General features: G+C 38.8%; 1 protein-coding gene across 3 annotated transcripts; it reads left to right on the forward strand.

Annotated features, from left to right (window-relative positions):
- Positions 1 to 1,310: 1,310 nt before the first annotated feature.
- Positions 1,311 to 24,883, forward strand: ano5b (anoctamin 5b). 3 transcript variants are annotated; one of them, XM_069173776.1, is made up of 22 exons: positions 1,311 to 1,435; positions 1,519 to 1,716; positions 7,260 to 7,304; positions 12,177 to 12,241; positions 13,910 to 14,017; positions 15,236 to 15,304; positions 15,513 to 15,797; positions 16,055 to 16,174; positions 16,730 to 16,845; positions 16,956 to 17,090; positions 17,876 to 17,981; positions 18,219 to 18,279; positions 18,753 to 18,904; positions 19,017 to 19,091; positions 19,205 to 19,430; positions 19,527 to 19,696; positions 19,907 to 20,004; positions 20,716 to 20,846; positions 21,005 to 21,210; positions 21,340 to 21,521; positions 22,567 to 22,672; positions 22,765 to 24,883. In XM_069173776.1, the coding sequence occupies exons 2-22, from the start codon at positions 1,641 to 1,643 to the stop codon at positions 22,987 to 22,989; spliced, it is 2,757 nt and encodes a 918-aa protein (XP_069029877.1). In that variant the 5' UTR covers positions 1,311 to 1,435; positions 1,519 to 1,640; the 3' UTR covers positions 22,990 to 24,883. The 3 variants fall into 3 exon arrangements, with proteins under 3 accessions (XP_069029877.1, XP_069029876.1, XP_069029878.1); XM_069173775.1 differs by having other exon boundaries at positions 1,311 to 1,716; XM_069173777.1 differs by lacking the exon at positions 7,260 to 7,304 and having other exon boundaries at positions 1,312 to 1,716.
- Positions 24,884 to 26,177: the final 1,294 nt, after the last annotated feature.

The raw sequence follows: 26,177 nt of genomic DNA on the forward strand, positions 1-26,177 counted from the left end.
GGCTGTAATAGGAGGAGAAAATGCAACATCTCCTTATTGAATTTCATTAGACTGCATCCAGACGATGGGTATTCAGTTTTCTGTGCCACTTTCTCATAAGCCACCATTTACTAGGGGTTTATACCAATGGTTAAGAAAGCATTAGCTATCACTCGCTATTGAGCAGTTATATGATATTAATAAGCGCAAAAACGGTCATTAGTTTTTCACTTTCTGATAAGTGGCCATATCTGCAGACACACATGTTTATAAGTCATTAATAAAGGCTAATAAACTATTTATTCTTCTCTTATATGTGTAAATGAAGCCATTAATAAGATTAATTAATTTTCCATTTTATTCTAAGTATAAGCAATAATAAGTCATCTGCATGCAGTTATTCATGTTTATTATGGTTTATTTATGGTACAAATGTTAAATAACACGTTTTTATTTTTACAGTCATTTATCAGTCTACAGAAAGTAGTTAATACATTTGTTGTTGTCCTGAGGCCATGCAACTCTTACAAGCTCTTCCAGAAGGTCAGAGGTCAAATAATTAATTCAACGACAAGGCATGTCACTTAATTTACATAAATTTACCACAAAAAACGAACAAAAACAAAGCAGCCTCTGTCTCACAGTCTGACGCAATGCTCTATTATTTTTAAATATTTTTTTTATCACGTGTTACTCTTGACAAAATACTTTTTTAATCTGTGACTTTTTAAAATCTGTTTCACTGACAGATGACTCTGCTTTGCTGTGTCTGGGATTAACCTGCTGCAGGCCATATTTTCCATGAAGCACAACAAGGCTGAGCTGAACTAAAGAGACAAAAGACAAAGTGTCCAGCAGGAAGAGGATGAACACCAGCCAGGGAGGTTCCTCACAACCTGCCAACCCCGCATATTGTCATTAATAATAACAACATAATTATAAACATAATAACTATTAATAAAGTCATTGGGTCAAATTTGTTAACCGTTTAAAAAGAACAGCTGATTGGAAAATGGAAGAGATTTCTCTTTAGAAATATAATAAATCATTAAATTGTTCACTTTCCTGTCCCACAGTCGGCTTTAAAACATAAAAAGAACATTTTGATACATAGCCTAAGTGAAATACTGGAAATGGCCACAAGATGTCTTCGTCGTGTTGACTGATTTAGTCCTTCAGTCAGCTCCTCCTGTGTGTTTTTCTTTTTTTTTCTGACTGATCCAGGTAACCCGCCCCACTATAGTACAAACGTAACTAGCTGCTGTTTCAGCCAACTGACTCGCCACATTAATATTCATCACAAACCTGTCTTTGATATACATGCACTTTCTCTCCCATCTCTCGCACATAAACTTGCACGCTCACGCAAACACACGATTTTGCCGACGAAAAACCAGCCCTGCCACTCCCCTTTATCCGTGCCTGGTCTCCTCGGGTAGTCAGGCAGACCAGCCGGGTACAGTTTCACTGACAATCGATTATCATGTAAATATGATCCATCTACTATCCATTGATCCTGATTGGACTCTCTGATTTCAGTGTGATCACCCAGTGCTTGCATATTGGGGTCTTCATCCATCGACAGGACAGCGGACAGCAGCATCCTCACTGCCTTTCCCCCTTTCTGAGAAGGTGAAGCCTTTATAACACCGTTAGCCGCTATGAGGCGAATTACTGGGAAGGGGAAGGATGAAACTTTGATCGAGCTGCAGAGCGCCACGGAGTCTCAGATTGCAGGTAATTACATATGCCCTTATGCCTTTAAGCGTCTCAGGCTTTCCGTCTTGTGACAAATGCCATAAGGTTGTTATTTCTACTACCACTGCTTGTGTAGCCGCTTTGGCAGCGTAGCACACTGAATTTTATTGGACGCAATCCTAACCTTTCTGAGCTGATAATGCAATCAAACCAACTGTTAAAGAATGTATATCCTCAATTCAAAATGAATCATAAACTCACAAAATCAAATCAGCAGACAAAGTATAAATCTTTATATCAAAATTATATTCTTATTGTCATGTTAGTGCATGTAGCGGTTTGAAATTTGACTGGCAGTGTTACTTAAACGTGGCATGTGTTATGTGTGTACAGTCAGTCACTGCAGTGTCTTAGAGCCAAACAGATCCAATCACATATGCTTGGATGTTTGTTGGCTCTTGGTTTGTACCTTTAAGAATGCTCCTACAAATCTGTGACTGTGGTGTCATTGAGGTCACACTGGTGGGTACTTCCCTAACTGCAGGCAGGTTTTTATCCTCCAGCTTAATTGAAGTCATATATTATCATTGTAAAACCTTAGTAGACACTGTGGAAGAATTAGTTTAAATTGGATTAGACTCAGCTTTATTGTCATTGTGCAGTGTCCAGCTATAAAAGCCAATGAAATGCAGTAACAGCAAGAAGCATCTTCATCTCAAGTTTTTTCTCAGCGTGAATTAAAAGGAAAAATGATCAGAAGTGAAGTATGTTAGTAAATAAATGCATGATTTCCTCCTTTTTGCCAGCTGTCAAGCTTAGTATGCGTTTCCATATCCAATGGGATTGCTCCTCTCAGATAGTCAGGCTAAACAGGAAACCACTTTCAGGTCAGTCTGTGGTTTTCAGTGTTCAGAATCCATCTAGATGTTTACAGGCCGGACAGCTTACGGCTGTAGATTTGCTTTCAGACAGAATGATTGAATTATACTGGTTCACCATTATTTGTTGTTTCCAGGTACAGTAATCTCCAACAACACTAGAAAATGATTACGAGTTTCATCTCCATGGCGCTCCATATGTCATGATATCGGGGCTGTGGTCTTATTAGTTCTGCATTATGTTTCCCATAGCAATAGTTTGTGAAGATGACATTAACGAGGTGGGACTCTTCGACAACAATGCTGACAAACAGAGCAAAATGCAGAGATTGCACAGAATCTTTGCTCATATTTGACCTTTACGACAGGTCAGTGTATGTTATTGAGCAGTTTGTTTTGTTTGTCATTGACAGCAAGGACAGAAGTGGTAGTGTTTTAGCCAATCTTTGAAATTTCATACATCTACAGTGAAATGGAAATTGAGGGTGGACAAATGGAAAAGGCCACTTTCTGTGGTTAACGACTGATAGCTCTTAGAAAATTGTATTAATTGATCTTCAGTGTCTTGCACTGAGACGTTGTGCTAACACTGATTTGATGAAGAGTTGTATCCTATAATCCATGTCTTAATTATCTCAGCCACCAAAACTCACCGGAACCCTTCCTTAATATCTCAGACATTTTAAACACCATACTCAAAGCAGTGGTAAACGATAACCTTTTTTAAACCAGCTGAAATACTGATTCTGCAGAAGTCCAATAACTGCTGAATTATTGATGTTCTGGCTTCCAACACAAATCTAAATCCATGACATGAAAAGCAAAGCAAACATGGACAATACTCTAAGATGCAGTAAGTACGTGGCATGTATTGACTAAAGTATCTCTTGACCTCTGCTTATCAGAGGAAATCAAATGCACGGGGAAAGTATAGTGCTCCTGTGAAAAGAGCAGTGCTGCATTTTAAGATGGCTCAGGTCAACTGTAGAAGAAGCCTGAATTTGAAGTATCATTTTCATGTGATATTTCATGTCAACATTTTCAGTACAGTTGATAAATTATAATGCAGTTACAGCCCAGTTAAATTCATTTCTAAACTTTTAGCACCAGTTTAAATTGTTCCTGATTACTGCGTGAAAAATCACTAAAATTACTGAACCATTTGGGAATTTTCTTCTGAGACTCTTAAAAAAAGAGCTTTAACTTTATTTTTCTTTGCCTTTCTATAAATGCAATTGAGCATATGATATATTTTTATGATTCTGAGCTCGCGACAGTCGTGGCCAGTTTTGGGGTTGTCCATCTGTCCGTCCATCCTCACAGTTCTCGCGAAAGATGAACTGATTACGTTTTAGGGTCAAATGTCACTGTGACCTCACAAAACATGTTTGTGGCAAAAACTCAAGAATTTTTACACTAATTATGACAAAATTTCCCTCAAATTTAACAATAAAAATGATATATACGACATTTTATATCTCAAAGGTCAATGGTCAGCTTCCTTGTGACATCATAATGTTCAGCAAAAACACTTTTCTGGCTGTTATTTATCACCATAACTCAGGAACAGAGGGCGAGAATTTGATAATATTTCCCATTTGGTCAGATACTGAAGTGGTGACACTAATCTTGGGTATCCACCTTGAAACTGTGCTGGTTGTAAAGATATTCTGTGCTGTTGGGTTGAAGATGTGTGTGAAGTGGCCATGCTTTAGGATTTTAGCTTTTTTTGCAGTAACATTCATATTCAAAACTTTGTCTGCTAACATGGCACCAACTTTATGTTGGGCCAAATTTGAACTTTGAAGGACCAAATGCCTTCAAAGTCTTCACTGTATATGTTATATGTGACTCTACTGATTGGTGGACGCATACAACCATGAAGTGGTAATTATTTTTAAAAGACCATTAGATATTTGAACATGATGAAAATGTGTCTGCTTCACTGAAAGTAAAATTAGTAGTTATTTACAGCATGACTACGTATCAAAACACCTCATCACTGAAAGATCATTAAAGGAAATAAAAAAACAAATGAAATCCATTTGTATTTCCACAATCTTTATTGTGTTCATTAGTAATAAAGACATGTGCCTGTTTATCAGGGGTGAGCTGTGGATTAATAGACTGCTCCTGTTCTACAAAGCCTTTGTTCAGGCTCTTATCAGGGCAGACCTTCAGCCACATGTGAAAGAGGAGACAAAAAAAAGGAGAGGAAAGGGTCTGTCTTCGCCTTGTTGTGTGCCTTTGAAGTGGATTACCTCGTTCACAGCTGCCCAAACACTGACAGTCATAACTGAGGTCTGACTACTGGATGAACACCAGATGAACCGAGACATGCTATACAGTTTGGTGGATGGTTTTCTAAACCTAAACCGCCTGAACGCACCCGTTAATTGGTGTCATCGTCATTCAGTAAATCTTTTTTAATATAACTCAAAGCTTTGTTCCAGTGAGTAGCTTATTTTTTTTTATTTTTTTTTCATTTTTATGGCCTCAAAAATGCACAGTCAAGGGAATAAATCTGATGACTCTTGTTTCAAATTTCCTCAATAGTATTTACTCATTATTTCAAGGATTTACGTCCTTTTAAGGTGATCTCATTCTGTTATCTGTGGCGCAGCCGATGAAGTCATCTTCCAGTCAGAGGTGAAACAGAGCCAGAGTTGCTATGGAAACAGGCTTTATAATTGTATTACCCCTTTTTGACGGAGGCATGATACTAAACTGGACATGGAATGCAGCCAAGATTCCCTTTCTACAAACTAGAAGACAGCCACAGTAAACTTGTCTGGGCTGCCAGAACAAGTTCATATTTTTGGCTCAAAATACATTTTCTTGTGGAAGTTTAGACTAAAGCTGGGGTTTGCCTCCCTTCTACCCCGACCTCTATGATGTTGGGTACATTGCCATGAAAAACATAGATAAAGGAAAACAAGCCCTCTCGCAGGCCATTAGATGATGTTTTATGTACTGTATGTGTGTTGTTTATAGGACAGCTGTGCCTGCAGCACCTACATTTGTTGTTATACAGCAGCTCTTGGTAATCTTATTAAAAGGCCAACAGAAAGAAGCAAGCTTTTACCTTCTTGCATGAATTATATCAGAACCAAAGAACCAGTCCAACTGCTGCGTATCATGCAAATAAGAAAGTTGCTCTCTGAGTCCTAATCTGTACTGACCAGTAAATGTTTTTCCTCTAAAATGCCTTCCTTAACAGACTATCAAAGAGAGCCAACATGGTATTTTGTGTGTTTTATGTTGTGTCTTATTAAGATACGATATTATCACCTCTACCCTGCACATAACCTCTCCTATCTGTGCTGTTTGTGCACTGTTCAAGCTTTCCGGTGATTGTCAGGAAATTTCTTATTCTAGCCAACAATATCCTGATGATAAGAAAAGAAATGTGTTTTCCTGGTGACAATACAAGCTGTAAACATGAAAACACAACTCACACTTTAAACATGACCAATAAAGAAGAAAACAGGATGTCGTTATTACTTTAGTGTATATCTCTCTGTAATATTCATCATCCATGGCCACGAGCTCGTATTTTGGGGGATTATTTTACAATACAGACTAACAGTCCATTTAGTCAAATTTTCAGTGTATGTTTTATACCTCACGTTTTCACTCACAGCTGTGATAACAAAATTCACATTTGCCTGGGGTTATGTATACACATTTCCTTTAGAATAGAGCAATGTGGGGAAACAGATCGGGAGGATGTCTCGTCATAGAAGACCGAGGGCCGGGTACGAGTTCAGGATGTTGTGGTTTCACTGTAACACGGTGCACTCAATGCCTGCTAGACTAACAGCACTTACTTGTGTCAAATGTGAAATTGAAAATTTCAGTTTAATGTTTTACCATTTCACATTGAGTACTTGCCCCATCTGCCTAATGCGCCTATCAAGGCAGTCTTTTGGCTTGTCTGATACTATACTGCGTAATAGATAACTCAGTGTGAGCCACTCCATCCTCACCAGAGTACTAATGTTTCTCTCATTAATATCTCATATATATCTACATGCAATTTAACTGGGCCTTTTATTTGTCACCCGTCTGGCATTAATAAAATCCCTGCCACGAGAGAAGTTGTAGAGCAAATCTGTGACATGTTTGTGTCACTTCCGTTGAGGAACGTGTTTTTGTTGTCTGGTGCTGTGTTAAGTTAGTGTGCATTTGTTGAAGTGTGAGGACAAACGACTCTCTGAAGAGTTCTTAATCAAGTAGAAAATAGATGTGTTTGTTTGATTGGAGTGAGCAGGGCAGTCTCACTGTGGACCAGCCTCGTGGGAGAACTACACAAGAGCTGTTATTGGGTTTTTTGGGTTTTTTTTTTCGAACAGTAGACACCCACAGCCTGCTTGAGTCAGAGCAAAAAACTATTTGGTTGTTACTGAATCAAAGGTTCACAACACATTCGGTTCTTTTCAGGTTATCAGCGGTGCTTTTAGATGCTGTGCAGCAGATGGAAACCATGGTCTGTTTGTCACCAGCGATAAAATACTCTGTTGAGCTTGTAGGTTTCTTATCAGTTGGTTTAAGTGGGCGCTGTTCTGCCAGGTGTAGACTCTTTCATGGATTTTGCTCTCAAGGGGACCTCAGTCGGTGCTTAATAACGCTGCATGTTTGCTTCTCTTAACCTACAGTTTAATTCTCCCTCCTAACCCATGTTTATTTGTCTGTCCCTTAAAGATGGTCCTGCTGTGTTGACCGCATTCAGGATAAACCTGCACTCAGGTACAGGCAGATCAGCGGCTTTATGTGATGCCTGTCTGTCCGTCCTCCCGTCATCATCCTTTGCTTTTTCTCTCCGTACATATGCACTCTCAACATCCTGAGCTCTCCTTAATAGTGGATCTCATTTCTCTTTCTGTTCTGTTCATTCTTTGCCGCTGTCTGCTTCGTCTGCTAATCAGATCCACACGTCTGTCCATGTCTGTCTGCTCAATCAGCTTTCATATCTCAGCTTCTGGTTGTATCTGCTCAACTGTCGGCTCCTGGTAGTAACATGGTGCGTGTTACTGTCCTGTGTTCATGTCTGAGGTGTCAAATCTGCACTGATGTATGCACTCATATGCTGCAGCGAGGCATGTGCACATGACGTCTCAAATACAGTTATGCGATCTGACCAGTCATACCGGGAGGAGATATAAATGTGCCAACCAACAGACAATTTGCTCTACAGTTTATATATATGTGAGACCTGTATTGTTAATATCTGTGGTTGTATTTCACAATTGCATTCAAAGTTACAAAATGATGTCGAGATCAGATTTTCACAGGATTTTTGCATCAGTGTGATGAAATAGTGCTGTGTTAGATTTCAGTGTTTAGTTTTATTGCAAAATTTAAAAAAAAGAAGTTTTTTATCATCAGATCTCATAAGAAAAACTATATTACAACACTTGTTAGTATCCCCCTCAAAATAAAAAAATACCCCTCTACAAGTAGAAGTCTATTAATTAATTTGACATAATCAGGAGTGTCTTAAAATCACATTCAAAGTGCTCATTTGGTGACAGAATGGCCACTGCCATTGTGGTATATCACCCTGTAATGTAATGTTTTTTGTTCCTGATAGATCAAAATGTTCAATCTAACGGCATTATAATTTGCTGGATATACATATTTCATTAAGTACAATGTTTATCTTGAAAGTAAATGATAATTATATTTGTCAAATAAATTCTGTGCCAGTACAATATTTCTCTCAAAATTGGGTGTAATAGATGAATAAAGAAGGATAAAACAAAAGTACAGTACTTGCGTAATTGACTTGGTCATATTGCACCACTGCTTCTGTTAATGTGCCTTGTACATACTGTACATACAGTATATACTTGTGTATATGAGTCTTTCAAGTGTGAAATAGATGATAAGTTCATGATCATTTCTTGCTGTTGAAAAATATGCCTCCTGTATTGTGCTTGTGAGTGAGGGAAGTGGGTGGCTGACATACAGTTTTCTTTCACATCCTCTGGTCAGAAAAACACTAAACCCTGGCTGTCTTTCGTCATATTTGTCTCTATGAGTCAGTCTGGGGGATACAGGGCCGCTGTATCATAGTTACATATGCTGGCAAACAAAATCAAACTGTGAAGCGCTAAATGTGAATCTCATCTGGGGACAACACACGTTCCAGACGAGCAGAAATTAGAGGCAGATTTTCTGTTCAGAAATGAACACTGTCAAATGGAACGGAAACTTCACCAGGTTGGACTGAAGTGGTTTTGGCTTGATTTAGCTGGGAAAGAGTGGATTTGTTCATTGTTTGATGCATCAAGAGAGCGTCCATAGACTACTGTTCTTTGTCTCAGTATGATCAGCACTTTCTTCTTGGATTTACTGTAGGCCTGGAAAGATATATTAAATTATTCAGTGAAGGAGAATTTTCCAGCCCTAAAGCTGATCACTCCTCACTGGTGTTCAATTAGTGGAGGTGAAGCAGCAATTCTGGACTTGTTGCTTTAAAAAAATGGAAAACTATTTTTCCAAGGTCTGAGCTAAACGTTGTTTTAGCTTGAGAACTATAGGAATATCTCTCGGTATCCTCCAGCAGGTTCCTAACTTCAAGACAAGACCTGATGTAAAGTGGGTAAGATACAAGAAGTCATCTTCCTTCGTTTGGTGTAGTGGCCCTGAGAGCTCAACACACTGCAGCTTCAGTAAAATTATGCAAATAGGTTATTTTCAAAATGACTACCAGAACACTGATGATCAGAAGGAGTGAATTTGGCTAATGACACCATAATAAATTTTGGAAGAAATTGATTGACTTTGTATTTCATGGGAGAAGTTGACGCTGTTTAAATGGCAGTCTATTCCAGAGGTTTTTTTTGGAGCCAGCCCCTAGTGGCCCCTCAGTGGTATTACACTGTAAGGCACTTCCACAGTGGCTTACTTTTCAGTCCTCGAGGCTACATACATTTTTAGACATGGTCTGACTACAACGAATAGTTTTCAGAAGGCAAAAAGAGGTAATGGACACAGCTGGGACACACTTTCTGTTGTCATGATGAATAAAATAGTCACTGAGGTCGACTAGCCTTCAGTGTTGTTGGAAATGTTTCTGCTGGTTTCTGTATTTTTTTTTTTGCTGCGCCTACGTCCTAATTTTTTTCATTCGCTCTGGTTTTCTGAAGTTGGAGTGTGTTGAGCTCTCAGGAACACCAGAGTTTGGTGAGTTCCCAAAAGCTGTTTCTTTGAAAGAACTGAGCAAATACATATGAAGTTGCCATCTTGTAGAACAACCTTGTTATTGGCACAATGGAAGTTGTATTTTTTTACTGTCTGTGTACCTGAAAGTAAAATCACCCGTTATCAGTTATGTTGGCTTTGGCTTGGAAACAAAAGCTTCATGAGTTTCTGTTGAAGAGGAAAAACAAACAAGTTGCATTATGAGAAATGTAGGATCCTGTATTTTTGGAGTTGTCAGTGTATCTCAGCCTCTGGAGCTTCCTTTTAAATCCCCTGTTGTTACAGAAATGCAAAAACATCACTGCCATCTAGTTTTGAGATGATCATCTCATGTTTACATGTGAGTCTTGTAGCACTTCAACTCCCACTACGGTGTTCTATAGATCAGCAATGGTTGGATATGCATGCGTTTGTCATGTGTCTCTGGATAGAAGTAGATCAAAATAGGGAAAAAGACCACTAGAACTTGTCCTTGCCTGACAGAAGATCCACAGGAGTAAACTCACTGCCTTGAGGATGTGTTTTTACAGATCTAATCCAGTTTTGGTGTTATGGCGGCTCTAGTACAGTACTCCATATTCACAAGTGTTGCAATGTTTGTTTTTTTAAGAGTGTTGTGTTTCAGGACAAGATTGAATTTGGAATCCCTTCCAAAAATATTAAACATCTTGATATTCCATTGTAAGACATCAAAAGTAATGAGGAAGGCTTACATCTTAGTCGTACTACTCATAGGATCAGGACTTTGAATTTAGTTAATTTGTTCCCTCAAAGCCATATTTACCTTGTTGCATGAATAATGTTTTTTTTTTTTTTTTTAAATAAACTGTATTGTAGTTATTGTTTAATGAATGACCATTTATGTCCATCTCTGCCAGTTAATGTCTGTCTATGTCATAGTCTACTGTCGCTGCCCAGTTTCACAGAAGGAAAGCCGCTCTGCATGTTCTTTGCTTGTTTGTCTCTCAGTGGATGTAGATTTAACACGCTGCTGGCCCTTTGTTTCTGTTTGCTCTAGCCAGCTCTGATAACTGACTGCACAGATGGATAAAGTCTAAAACTGTTAAACAAAAAAGGAAAGAGTCAAATGGCAGCTAAGAAGAAAGAAAAGTTCAGCTGCCCAGTCAGTGACTCTTCCCATGAAGCCTAACAAGGAAAAAACACAGGGACTCCTACTGATATGGTTTATTTCCATTCCTTCATAGTGAGTCTCCAGGCCTTTCATGCTGCTTCCACATGGAGACACCACAGCCCCTCTCTCATTGGCTCACATTACTGTCTGTCAAATAATCTTGTCTCATCAAACTGCATGTGTGGCTGGGTTGAAGATAGAGGAGGCTGGAGATCTTACTGAGCCAATTGTGTCTCTTTTAGGAAAGGGTTGGACTTCTGGCAAGGCAGCAGCCCCTGCACCCAGCACCTCCCCCTCTTTAATGTCTTCATGCGGCCTCCCCCACAGGAAGTGCTGCTTTCCCACCATCCAGGAATAATAGGGGAGCAGGCAGCGAGCAGGGCAATGCTTCATGAGCACATTCCCTTTGCCAGAGTCTGCCACGCAGGGCGAGAGAGGCTCTGCTGGAATGCTGTGTGTCATTGTAGTTTATATGTGTGTGTGTGTGTGTGTGTGTGTGTGTGTGTGTGTGTGTGTGTGTGTGTGTGTGTGTGTGTCAGCCTTTATGTTTCTCCTCTCTCTCTCAGTTCAGTGCTTACCAATATATTAAGAGTCCATATCTGTAGGCTTTTTATTGGGCCCTTATTAAACTAAGGTAGCCTGAAATGAATGTGTAGCCATGACGATTATTGGCTGGCTGATTACTCTTAAAGGGATAGCCTGGTTCTGACTGGACATTATTATCAAGCTACATACCACGTACCATGCAGGGGTGTAAACAGAGCTTAACCAAGCTGAGCTAAATGACTGCATGTCAGTGGGATAAGTAGAGAACACATTATGATTATTTTTGGAACCATTGTTTTCCCTCATTGGGTGTGGGTGCACGGAAACAGCTAGCTGGAACGGATGTTTGAAACGTCAATGTTTTTTCTTAAAAGAATGTTAATTTCATTACACAACAAGACATATAAAAGGCATTTAATTGTAAAAGTTACTATAAAAAAACCTAAACCGTTAACCTAAACAGATCTGATGCACTGAACAGTAAGCTGTTAGACCATTTTAAATTGCATTACTTTTAGCTACAATAAGTTACATTAAAATGACCTGTTGTACTCATGTAATGTATAATAACTCATTACATACTGAAGACTGAATTTTGGAACATGGACATTATTGTTACTGCACGCAGTTATATGAAGCTTATTTAGCCTCAAAATTCAGTTTGAAGATGTTCTCTATATTCTGCCTGCTTCTATACTTTTGATAGTTATATTCTATTTGTCTTTATTCTACAGATGAAAACAGTGGAAATGGTGTTAATTCAATATCTGAGAGAGCTCCACTGCCTGGACACACAGAGGTAAGTTCAACACATTCACAAACTGTTGAGGGAAAAAGTGGGACATTATGAAAAATAAGCTCTTTTACTAAGACCTGGATGAGATGATCGGTTAGTAGCTGGATAGAGAGTTAAACGATTAACCTTGACAGTTTGTTTAACTGTAGAGGTTATTTTTCATCTCAGCTTCATCTGTTTAGTTCTATATTTTCAGAAATAGTCAATAGAGATGGCTGAAGTTACACTTCCAGCGCCTGTGTAATTTTCTTTGCAGCCACAAGGTTGTTTGTGTCAGTGTTTACTGTAAGTGTGATTTTGTAGTCTGAGACTGACCTTATGTTGACTCACTGCTCTGATTGTTCAGTCACAAGACTTCTGTGTCTCAAAGAGCTCTTTTCATTTCCCTAACAGTGAGACAGAAATAAACTGCCGCTGCTCAGGCAGGAACCTGTTGTCGGTCTGTTTGATTTTCAGGGATATAATCAGGTCATCAAGCAGATGGGTTATCCATCTCACTTGATAGCACTTATTATATTATGTTTCCGTGATGTACGACTTTAGGTTTCAGTCCATAAATGAAACACTCTCTTATCAGTGTACAAATCTATCAAACACATTTTTAATTTTCTCATTAAGTCTGAACAGGATTGAATAACACAACGACGAGCTGTGTTCACGGCCCTGTTCCACTGAGGTCTGTTAGTGGATGTGAGGGTCTGATAAACAAGCTGGGTGGAGTTCAGTCAACTGCTGAACAGAGTGGGTACTCCAAGCTGTTGTTAAGTCTTTATAGTACAGCTCTTAAAGTATGTACTTTGTCATTCAATGTTAAGCTTCAAACACTGACATCATGACTCCCACCAGACAATTAAAAGTTGAGCTTTCTTATTGTCATGCTAAAGTAATACATGTTGTTTTATTAATATGAATAATTAAAGTTTTTTTTTTTTAAGAACATACAAGCTATTATATTTTTAAATGAAGTTGAATTAAAAAATACATTTGGTTTTGCACTTCAGAAACTTTTGTCATAAAAATGATCTGGATTATGTTCAGATTGTCTACAAACAGATTATATTTTCCTGGATTCCTTTTCATAAAACATATTTTATTATAATGTACAGGCGTACAAAAATCATGAATATTAAAAAACTACAGTAATAATTGTTGTGTTAGTGGAGCTTAATGCCGTGAAGAGCAAAAGTTGACACAAAAAGCCTTTTGACGTTTCTGGGAGAAACGTCTATCGTAAAATAATTTGAAGTTTTGGAGTTAAGATGAAGACTGAAATAGAAAAGTTTATGTCGAGCAAGGTTCTCCTCCACCATCAACTATTTCTGTATAATAACAGGCTGTGACTGTACAGTGTCCAGATTTTCCTCTTTTATGTGTTTTTTCTTGTCATCATCGGCACCCTCTAAACAGTATGATAAATATTTTATTTTCAGAACTATCTCAACAAGTGGATATCAAGTGAATGTCTCTGTATTCAGTAGCCTATACAGTACATGTCCTCTGTGCTCCTCTATATACAGTACCTAATACTTTATATGTATTAATGTCCTTTATGTCTCTCTTTAAGAGTCTGGCAGTTTCATTTTTTTTCTCTGTCAGAATCTGTTGCATATCCGTTTACTTCTGCCTCTCACAGAAAGCTAAACGCTATTTCATGCTGGTTGCTTCCTTTAGGCAGACAAGCTACAACCAAACAAAGACACTGTGTTCTTCAGGGACGGAGTGCGCAGAATAGACTTCGTGTTGTCTTACGTAGATGATAAAGATGGAGAAAAAAAGCAGGTGAGTGGAACAGAAAAGTTGTTGTCACTTGACTACTCAGCAGTTTAAAATGTGCCCTGTGACCAACTGCAACATCATTACACAATTTATACCCAGAAACAGGAACGTGTGGTTCTGCAAAGACGAAGTGAGATACAGCATAATTAATAAAACGCTTACTGAAATGAACAGATTTAAAATTATTTGTTATGTTTAATGGTGATGACTTAAAAAAAAAAAAAAGTTTCCTGACAGAGAAATATTCACATAACGAGAATCCATAAATGTATACATTTTATGTCAATTGACAAAATATATATGAGATATAAATCACATGAGTATCAGTCACGTCAGAAAGGACTGAAGGAAGCTGAGTTCAGCTCTATTACAGACTGTAGTTTACTGAGTGGTCAGCTGCAAGCTGAGAATTTGAACTCTTGCTTATAAATTACCATTCTGTGTCATGGGAAGTGGAAGGTTTTTATTATTGTATTATAAATGTGGCCAGTGGAGCTGCAACTATTTGTGAATTAATCTATGGGTTTATCAATAAAAACTTGAAAGAAATGTTAAAATCCTCTGATTCCAGCCTCTTAAATGTGAATATTTTCTGATTCCTTTAGTCTTACTTTATAATAACTGAATATCTTTTGGTTGTGGGATGTTGGTCGGGATAAATTAAGACATTTTATGCTGCACCTTCATCTTAAGGAAACACTCGTCGCCATCTTTCACCATTCCCTGACATTTAAAGACAAAACAGCTCATCGATTGATCGAGAAAACAATTGACAGATTCATCAATGATTGAAATAGTTGTTATTTTCAGCCCTAGTGACCACTCATCATGAGATTTGTCCACGGTTACCTTTGTACCACTCTATTAGACTTTTGGAATGTGCTCCCCAGAAACTACGTGTCCATGTGACTGGGTCAGATAAGGGTTGGCTGTGTCTGTGTCTACTGATACTTCTGCCTCTAATATTAGAAATTTGAATTACAGTTTTTGTCAGGAGCCCCACCCATTGTTACACCCACTTCATGCCCCTGTCTGGCCAGTCTCTACACCTCACTTGGAGTGAATCTATTTTGAAGAGTTTGAAAAGTAACTCAAAAAACTGCAAAATTCCTCAGACAGGGGTTTTGTTTATTTTCTTTAACATGAGTCGGTAAAGGAGAAAACTAGACTGGGTGGGTCAGTGTGGCTCCAATGATTTTTGGCTTGTGTGTTAATTTACAGGAAAGGAGGAGGGCGTTTGAGGCCAACCTGGAGAAAGTGGGACTGGAGCTCGAGACAGAGGACAAATCAGTAAGAATTTTAACTACAGAGCACCGGCACCACCTAGTGGACAGTCTGCAGAGGCACCACAAGTTAGAGGAAAATGTCTAAAAGGGATGGCTCAGTGTCCCATATCATACTGCTTTAAAGTAGATGAAGCAAACTGTGTAAAACTCTTTACTTATAGTTACAATAAAGCTTCTAGTTCATGTTTCCTTTTCATTTATTGTTCCATCAGGACTCTAAAGACCAAAAGACATATTTCTTGAAGATCCATGCTCCGTGGGATGTACTGGCCAAATACGCTGATGTCTTGAAGGTTAAAGTTCCCTTCAATGAGAATGATATTCCTCACAGGCGGGACGTCCCGCTAGAGTGGCTCTCTCACCCTTTTCGACTACCAGAACACATCATGCACCCACAACCGGACTATTTCACCTACCCCTTCGACAAGGCCAAGACCGACTTCTTCCTCATCAACGACAAAGATACATTCTTCCCACCATCCACAAGAAACAGGATTGTAAGTGTTTGAGAGACAATTCATTTGTTATACTGTTAACGTGTCTCTACGATGTTGGTGTCTACGAATGAAGATGCATCTATAAGCGAACCCAGTTGATCCCAGAGGAGTTCATAGAGATGGTTGACTGTTTTAAGGTTCCCTCTAGAGAGTTAGAAAATGCTCGTGCAACAATGAAGCAAAATGTGAAATGCATTTGGCTAAAAAGGTAAATCCAAATCCCTTAATCTCCGGTTAAATCCCTTCTTTGTTATCAGGTGTTTTACATCCTGGCTCGCTGTCCGTACTACAAAGAGGGGCGGAAAGATAAAGATAAAACAGGAATCAAGCGACTGCTCAGCAACGGGACCTACACTGCGGCCTTCCCACTGCATGATGTAAGACACATTTACTCCAGTAAACAGCAGCTTTAGATACTGGAAGTCAATTTTGTGAGACTTTTATCTTCACTTCCTTGCAGATTGAGATTCAATATGAATGTTTTAGGATGTGATGCATAGAATTTGATTAACCCAATTCTATATTAAGTACATAGAATTAATGCTTTCTAGACCACAGAAAACATTACAATTCTGCTTATATTTTAAGAAATAACAAATTAAACACACTGACAGAAACAGGTCTGTAAAATTAGTACATTTTACGGTTAATGCCACTTGTACTACTGCTACTAAGACGTTTATTTTGAAAAATAAGTGGTTTTGTAAGTAGTAAATTGGCTGGAAATGTTAAATTTAGGACTTAATGACAAGTACAAATACATTTGTTTTTACATTTACAAGTTCCAGAGCCATAATAATTTAAGTGGTATAATGAAGTTTTTAAAAAATTAAGATTGGATTAATTTAATAGTTTGAAAATAGAATATTGTCCTGAATATCCAAAAATATTTTCCTCAACAGCCAATATTATACTATTTCTTTTGCTTTTAGTGTCGATACTGGAAAAAGGCAAGAAATGCTGAGTGTGAGAGTGAGCGCTTCAACTTGTACAAGCACTGGGCCAGGTTTCTCTGCTTTTACAAAGAGCAGCCTCTGAACCTCATCAGGTAAATGAACATCCCCTGCTTGCAGACATTTATCACTGATTCTGACATCGAAATCTAACATTTCAGAGTTCAGAATTCATTGTGACATTAAAGTGGTTCTTTGGTTGCAGGAAGTACTACGGAGAAAAGATTGGGATCTACTTTGCCTGGCTGGGCTTCTACACTGAGATGCTGTTCTTCGCAGCGGTCATGGGCCTTATATGTTTCACCTACGGAGTGCTCAGTTATGATGACAACATATCAAGGTTAGTACCGTGTTCCTCACTACTGTGTACCTCACTATCGTGTACCTCACTACCGTCTACTACCATGTACCTCACTACCATGTTCCTCACTACCGTGTACTACCATGTACCTCACTACCGTGTACCTCACTACTGTGTACCCAAAACATTATGGGCATCGAAATACATTATTCTTATACACTCTGTTGTCAGTTTATGAGGTTCACCTGGCTGAAATTAATGCAGTCTAATTCAACAGTCCTGCAATAAATCCCTTTATGAAACCTGTAATATTCAGTTAAAGTTGATACTGTTTCCGACACTATGGTCACATTAGAGGATCTAGTTTACTCAATCAACGAGTGTACGCTAAATGAGAGAAACAGCTCTGTGCATGATGTAATCATTTCTATGGACAGAAAACCCTGCTCTATGCATGGGGTCATTGTCATGTTGGCCTTTCATAGACGGTGATACTAGAGAGCTCCAGTTATTGGAAGTGACGGACAGAAACTACAAAAAACACACCACCAGATCAAAAATGTAAAAGTGTGTCTTTGTCTGCAACATGTATTTTGGTAGGATGTATTCATTACTCTTCCTTCTTCTTACCACAAATCTTTAACCTGACTAAAAACATACATTCCTATCAAACATCGGTGCTGAAAAGTCTAACTCTGACATGCCCTGTTAAGAAGAACTTGATTCTATAAACAGTATTCATTTTAATCTACAGTTCATGTTGAATAACTGTGGCTGTTTACCTTTAATTGTTTGTATGTTCATGTATTTTTTTCTCTTTCTAGCAAAGAAATATGTGATGCTGATATAGGGGGCAGTATTTTGATGTGTCCTCTTTGTGATAAAAAGTGCCCTTTCTGGCAGCTCAACTCCACTTGTCTCTCCTCCTGGGTAATTATTTCATTTGATATGTTACCAGGACACAAATTATTTTAAAGTCAGAGATAACATGTACTTGATGAGGTTATTACAAACTTGAAATTGAATTAAGTGTGTTGGAAAACAGTTCAAAAATGTGAAATACCTTGCGTCCTGCGGAGCAAACAGTATGTCATCCTGTTTAAGCCCAGCATGTCACTTCCTCTGCTACTCTAAGGAACTTATCCATTTCCATATTCTCTCTTCCAGCAATCCCATCTGTTCGATAATGAGGGAACGGTTTTCTTTGCCATATTTATGGGGATTTGGGGTAAGTGTCAATCTGTCCTGCTTGTCCTGTGTTTAACTTGTGTAGGAGATCCAATGACACCCCCCTCCTGTAGGACAGATTTTCACAGTCAAAACCTTTTCACACCAAAGTGTCCTCCTTTATCCAAACTGCTTCAGCGGAGAACAACATGCCAGCCTGAATATGGCGTCATGTACAAGCAGTAGGACAGTTTGCTAGCACGCGGTAGGCCATCAGTGCCCTATAAACTGGCAACAAGCACAGCAGTTAACCCAAGAAATGATGAGAGTCATGGCACGGCTGAAACATCTTACACTCCAAAAGGCAACACAGACAATTTGTTATAAGTTGGCGAGAAAGTCACAGCAAGCAAAGATCAGCCCAAAAAAATGGATGGACACAAAAATACCTGCACAAAGACAAAGCCAAGTTCTTACTGTACAACAAAATCTATTAGGTTTTACAAATATACCTGTCCTCTCTCTGTCTGACAGTAACTCTGTTTTTGGAGTTCTGGAAGCGGCGTCAGGCCCGGCTGGAGTACGAGTGGGACTTGGTGGACTTTGAAGAGGAACAGCAACAGCTTCAAATTCGGCCTGAGTTTGAGATCAGATGCAACAACAGGAGGCTCAACAAGATCACACAGGTGCTCCAGAGTCTTCTTTCAAACATGACAATCATTATGTTTGTTGTACTTTGCAAATGAAAACATGGTAACTTATTTTAAAACAATAAAATGATCAAAATTAATCTGTCAGGAAATGGAGCCGTTTCTCCCTGTCACCAGCAAGTGCGCTCGCTTCTGCCTCTCTGGAGCGGCTGTTTTATTCTGGGTAAGAAATTATTCATCAAAGCTGTGTTTGTGATTTATAGGATACGCAGCAGGTAATTCAATGCCTCGTCACATATCATCAACGTCTTTATACTCTGTGTACTCTCTCCACAGATTTCTCTGATCGTGGCCTGTATTATCGGGGTCATAGCATACAGGCTGGCTGTGTACGCAGCATTTGCAAGTATCATTAAAGATCCTTTGAGGAAGATCCAGCTGGTGGGAAGATTCATCACTCCACAACTAGCCACCTCAGTCACCGCTTCCTGCATCAACTTTGTCATCATCATGATCCTCAACTTCTTCTATGAGAAGGTGGCCATCTGGATCACTGATATGGGTGAGGAGATTTCATCCAGTGACAGATGTTTTACACTGATCGACTGACCGTTGTTGATTGTAACATGAGGCTATCTGCACTGTCTACTTCCTGCAGAAATCCCCAAAACCCACCTGGAGTATGAGAACAGGCTGACCATGAAGATGTTTCTCTTCCAGTTTGTAAACTACTACTCCTCCTGCTTCTACATGGCCTTCTTCAAAGGCAAATTTGTGGGGCATCCTGGTAAATACTCCTACATGTTTGGCAAATTGAGGAATGAGGAGGTGAGTTTTTGTGGTCTCCAATTGAACAAAAATAAAACACCTCTTAAAGTACAATATTTAATCACGTTTCTGTTGAACTGAGATGTATTTCTATAAGTAAACATCCCCATTGAAAAAGTTCAACTTTTTATTTGTGTCAGGGCAACGTTAGAATCGGGTGCGCCAAATATAATTGTATTGTATACAATAAAAAGCTTCTTTCTGTCCTAGTGTGACCCTGGAGGCTGTCTGATCGAGCTGACCACCCAGCTGGTGATCGTCATGGCTGGTAAACAGTTGTGGGGGAACATTCAGGAAGCCCTGCTGCCGTGAGTCCAGTAAATCTGTGTCCTCCACTCAGACTGTCAGACTATTCATCTCATTCATTTACGCAGTGTAAAAGGAGCAAAAAGACACAACATAACAAACAAAATTCTACATTAATTATGTCACAAAATAAAGTCCCTGAAACATCCAGATGTGGTAATTTGTTTAAGCAGCTTGCCCCCGTTTTATTATATGTACACACCCTCCACAAAATGTCAAAAAGATCTACCCAACTGACGGTCTCCACAGATTTCCTATGTCATTGACTTGAAACTGCCAAGAAAATTCTATAAAGTGTGAATGAAAGAATCGATTGTGAGCTGAATCCTGAGCACTTGGTGCAACGACTTCAAAGAAAATTATATTTGTAAATGAGTGTCGTGATGACATTAGAAGGAAAATCATTCACCCTGTAGAACAAGTAGTGTCCTGGAAGTTGTTGGGAACTGTTTAGTAGAAGTGCTGAAACACTTTAGTGCACAGTTTTAAATAACCTGGACCTGATAAAGATGTCTATGCAGAACATACGGTGCTTGATAAAGGATTATTTGTTAGTTGGTCTGATTTGGCCAATCACAACAGAGAACCATAACTATTCATTTTTCTTTTCTGATCATTGTCACTCTGGAAATTTCTTTGTGCAAAACCAAAAGTCTGCTCTTACCTTCATTTCAGCATTGCCAGCTCAACATATAATTATTCTTCTGTGACAGGTTGATGCGTAACTGGTGGAGCAGCAGAAAGGGACGGCACAATCCTGAGAACCATTACAGCCGCTGGGAGCAGGATCACGTGCTGCTGAACTTTACCCAGCTGGGCTTGTTCTACGAGTACCTGGAGATGGGTGAGACACTTCACTGGTCTGACTGTATTATATATATTATGAATTACAAGTACCATATCTTTACAGACTTATCAGGGAATGTTCACTAATAATCTTCAGCTTACCTGTGTTTGACTTTCTGCCCTTTCTTTCCCATTACTCCCTCTCTGTCATTTCAGTGATCCAGTTTGGCTTCATCACTCTGTTTGTGGCCTCCTTCCCCTTGGCGCCCCTCCTGGCCCTGTTCAACAACATCCTGGAAATCAGAGTGGACGCCTGGAAGTTCACCACCCAGTTCAGACGACCTATGGCCTCGAAAGCCCGGAACATCGGAGCGTGGCAGGAGATCCTCAATGCAGTGGCCATTTTGTCTGTTGTTACCAATGTAAGTTTTTTTTAATATCAGTAACAGTTTTTTTCTCTAGTTTCAAACATCAAACTAAGGGTTTTAACAGCAATTTACCTCAATAATAAACGTGTTACTGACAGCCTTTTGTGCTTGCCTTTGTCCCAGGCTTTCATTATGGCGTTCACCTCAGACATGATCCCCCGCATGGTGTACCTGTATGCATACGGTGAAAACACCAGCATGATGGGATACATCGACAACAGCCTGTCAAGATACAACATCTCACAGATTCATCGGGACAACATGCCAGAGGACAGCTGGTTTGATAACTCCACCACCACCTGCAGGTATCAGAGAACTGGCTGTGCTTCTGACTCTAGTTTGATTTGACATTTTTAAGCAGCACTGATCAATATTTTTTGATAAACAACTGATCAAATGACTGCTTGTAATGTGACAGGAATCCCTCAGAATGACAAACACACAGAAACTTGTCACATCGATGGCGTGTTTCAGCATCTTTCAGCTCATTGCTTTGGTTTAATCGCCTACAGCACTATTGTTTGGATTCAGGCGTGGCTTTGAGCTGCAGTGAAAAAGCTTTCATGAAACCAAACCACTGAACTAAAAGGAGAGTGAATAGTAGGCTAAAATTTCAAAGCTGGCCTAAAACATGACTACATAAGCACTTGTGTTGCTCTTTATTCTGAATGTGTAAACAAGCAACTATTTACTAAGATGTAAACCTTGTACGAGTCAGTGTTGAGTTTACTGTTTGTTGTGCCTTCCCTGAAATGATTAAAAATCATTTCTGCAGATTTGAGGCATTTCGTTAAAGTTGTGTGAGTCAGTTTGTTAGAAATTGTTGGCCATAAAGGTGCGACTGACATCTAATTGACTTTTTCTTTTCGAAGTACAACTCTTTGTTACATTACATTTAGCTGACGCTTTTATCCAAAGCGACTTACAATAAGTGCATTTCAACCATGAGGGTACAAAACCCAGAACAACAAGAATCAAGAAAATACATTTTCTTCAAGAAAGCCAAACTACAAAGTTCTATCAGTAAGTGCCATTTTAAGTGCTACTAAAGTTCTACTGTTCAAGGTAAAGTCTGAAGAGGTGTGTTTTTAGTTTGCGGCGGAAGATGTACAGAGTTTCTGCTGTCCTGATGTCGTTGGGGAGCTCATTCCACCATTAAGGAGCCAAGACAGCAAACAGTCGTGATTTAGTAGAGTGTTTAGCTCAGTGAGGGAGCGACAAGCCGATTTTTATATCTGTTGTTGGAGCTGTTGAGAAGTTATCTTCTGTGTAGTGGTAGCAGCGCTCGTGTTAAATGATTGTATTACACATTATTGATCGTACAACGCCCCTCTGCTTGTTTTTGTTCAGATACCGTGACTACCGGTACCCTCCTGGCCACCAGAGGGAGTACAAACACACCATGCAGTTCTGGCACATCCTTGCTGCCAAAATGGCCTTCATCATCATCATGGAAGTAAGACAACATTACTTTTCCCCACTCCTCACTCAAAGAATAAATACTCAGAATTAAAGTACAAAATAGATGTGATAATTCTTTGTCTGCAGCATTTGGTGTTTGTGGTGAAATTCTTTGTGGCGTGGATGATCCCGGACGTCCCGTCAGACGTGAAGGCACGGATTAAACGAGAGCGTTACCTGATCCAAGAGTACCTGCATAACTACGAGGTGAAGAGGCTCAAACTCCAGATTAGTGCCAGTTTCATCACAGAACCACCGTCGGAAATGTCCTTGATGTCAGACAAGCATGAAGTGCTGTCTGAGTGCCTGTAGCTCCTGCTTCACACCTCCAACTGACCAAACCGAGAGTGGACATGTCCGAGGGTTTTGTCCTCACTGACAACATCCATTTACAAGGGCTCTGTCTTTCAAATTAAAACGTTATTTCTTTATTTTTAATGAATATTAACACTTGCCAAGACGTACTCCTATATTAGGATCTGTATAGAGGCAGCGGGGGAAAAAAATCCAATGCAACATTACATTTTGTTTTCCTTAAAAACAGCTTCTTTAGTGGATGAAATATTTCTGTGCCATTCTGTGTGTGGAAGCTGTCAGGAGGGAAATCAACGAGGAGCAGAACCATCATAATCACAGCTTCTTCTACCCTTCTCTGTGTAACATCTTCAAACTCTCCATTTGTCATGAAAAAATAACTTCTGTATGTGCTGATAGACTCAAAGTTTGTGATGTTGGACATGTGACATTAGGTGTAACTAACCCTTAAAGAGATGATTATGATATTATTAATTGTATTTTCTGCATGTTATTCTTCTACGAGAATACAAGATGAAGGACTGAGCTATTTAGAAAAGGAAATTATGTGTCAGTTGTAAAAATGTTGTTGGAAATTCATTTAACTATGAATGTAGAAAACACTCAGACTAACAAATGTTGAAATATACGAGAGGAAACGCAAAACTTAGTAGCCGCTGCTTAATCCTCAGACAGCTTCTTTTTTTCTTTTTTTTATTGGTAGCTACATAATGTTTCATTCCACTGATCTATAGCTGGGCTATGAGATTGTCCGTTTTGTTATGTGAGCGTATCATGTTTAGGGAAGAGCTCTTAAAAAATGTGCATTAGAAAACCAAGTACCTCCATCATCCTGCAGTGATACTGTAACAATCAGAAGTGAGTGGTTATTCCATTCAGTCCACCCTGAGTTATAGACTCCCACATTAATATAGTGAGACAGCAGCTGCAGGCTCGTATCTCATCTTGTATTACCAACTTGCTGCGGTATCAGTTATAAGATTTCTACCAAAAAAAACGACTTCAGATTATTGGTGTCTCCACATACTGCAGGGATTAACCTTCAATTCAGAGAAACACAGAGAGGAGAACTTCTATCCTGCTGGCGCAGAAGCGAGTGAGCATTTCAGTGGGAAAAAAGACTACAGTGTTGCATATAATACTTCAAATTGGCTATAGTGCAATTAATGTATTGATCTGTTTCTGCTTTGAAGGATTTGTGTCTTTCTTAGCAGTTTACATGCAACACCCGATTTGTTATTTCTTCATCACCTCATAAAAACCTACCAAGCAGTGTTAGTCCAGTCAAATATTCAAGTACATCTTATGATGTAAATTATCACTTTGTCAAATCATGCAAAAAAATAAAAACTCCTTCAACACATTGTGTAAAAGACAGACATCTTTTTGTATTTCTTTAGATTGGTTATTTAGCAGATATACTACATTTTTTGTATCTACTTATGCTCAATATTCATCTAGATTTCTGTGTTTATATTGAAACATCTTTGTGATTTAAAATATAAACGATGCCGTCGTTATTCCAGCTCTCGGCAGGATATATGTCAGTCCCAAACAAAGCCTGACTCACACCAATCTCAGGATGAAACATCGTCTAATGTTTGTTGAGCATCGGTTGCTGCAGATATGGTTGGGATCCTTCAAGGTGCATGATGTGTTTCCTAACAAACAAATGCCTTAAACATGTGTTCAGTTATTTTTGTAGGATTTTGTAATGACAAATGTTTCCTAAATGAATCGTTTTCATATCTTTTGTGGCTGCAGCTAGTTATTTGCATTGTAGCTGTTTTGTGGATGTTGGTGTTGTGTAAATATTGTGTTCACTGTAGACTATTAAAAAGGAGCATAAAAACGCTGTCAACATTCAAAATAAATATATTTTAAAAAGGAACTTTAGTTTGAGTTTTATTTGCAAGAAGATTTGATTTCTTTTTTAAACAGTAAGCCTGTACGGTGGACATTCCCCCAACATGCTGCCATATGTTCTTTAACACATAGTCTACTACGGTATAAAACACACTCCGCTTCAAATAATAATTTGTGTTGAACATAGTTTTTCTCCACAATGAAGAATTAAACTTCTTACAAACTCTTGAAATCACATACTCATTCTCCCTCAGTGAAAAGTCTGCTGATGAGACAAAGTTCATTTTAAAAACTGATAGACACTAGATGTCTCCTACTTCATTAAAACTCTGTTCTCCATGTGTGTTTGTACTGAATATTCCCCCATCACACTTGTGTAAATTGTACCAGGATTGACTTCCAAACTAGTTGTGATGCTCATTGATGTTGTCTTAAAGTCAGATTTTAGAGTGGGCACAGAGCAACTTTGCCCCTTCAACAGGTGAATGTGAAAACTCTCCAGAGGCTATTCAGCACAGTGGAGCTCACACATCCAAGGGAAGTCACAAGAAGACATTTTAAATTAGAGAAGGACTTTATAAAAAAAATGAAAACAAATATTTAAAACACGGTCTAGCAAACTACATTAAACTACAAAGTAGGCCTAAATAACCATAAGAGGCACAAAATAGCGAAAGTAAATCATCCCTAATCATCTACAAAATTATATTTTATCACAAAAAGAAAAAAACACAATTAAGTATGTCGAAGGCTTTCATTTACAACCACCAGGTGGCACCCAATACCCACAAATAACAAGATGACGAGAAGACACTGATCGCTTTCCCTCCATCTCTTTTGTTCTTTACAAGATCTTTATCTTAAGAGTACATTATTGTCATTATTGTTATTATTATTATTATAAGCTCACTATTATTATTATTATTATTATTATTATTATTATTAGTGTGTACAATGACTGTTGCGACATGATATATCTTTAAAATCTCAAATAATGAGGGAAACAAAAAATAATTCTTCCAAAATGTTGCTCGTGCTTCGGTGGGAAGATGTGGTTGTCGTGGGGATGAAAATTGGGGAGACGTTTAAATTATTGATGAATTCCTACGTTGGAGAGAAGAGCTCGTTGGGAGGTGGGCGGGGGGGGGCGTGTGGGGCGGGGATTCACCCCTGCTCGTTTGGTTTCCATAGCACCGCCCTCGGGAGAGCTGCAGTTTTCATATCAGAATACTCTCTTTGTTTTATTAAAAAAATATATATTTCCAGAATAAATAAAAACACAAAATGAAAAATATAGAATCGAAATAATTTTATTCTAT

Source organism: Embiotoca jacksoni, unplaced genomic scaffold (assembly GCF_022577435.1).
Source record: "Embiotoca jacksoni isolate LCO1_2020_lvr unplaced genomic scaffold, fEmbJac1.0.p SCAF_6, whole genome shotgun sequence".
In the NCBI taxonomy this organism is placed as follows: domain Eukaryota; kingdom Metazoa; phylum Chordata; class Actinopteri; family Embiotocidae; genus Embiotoca; species Embiotoca jacksoni.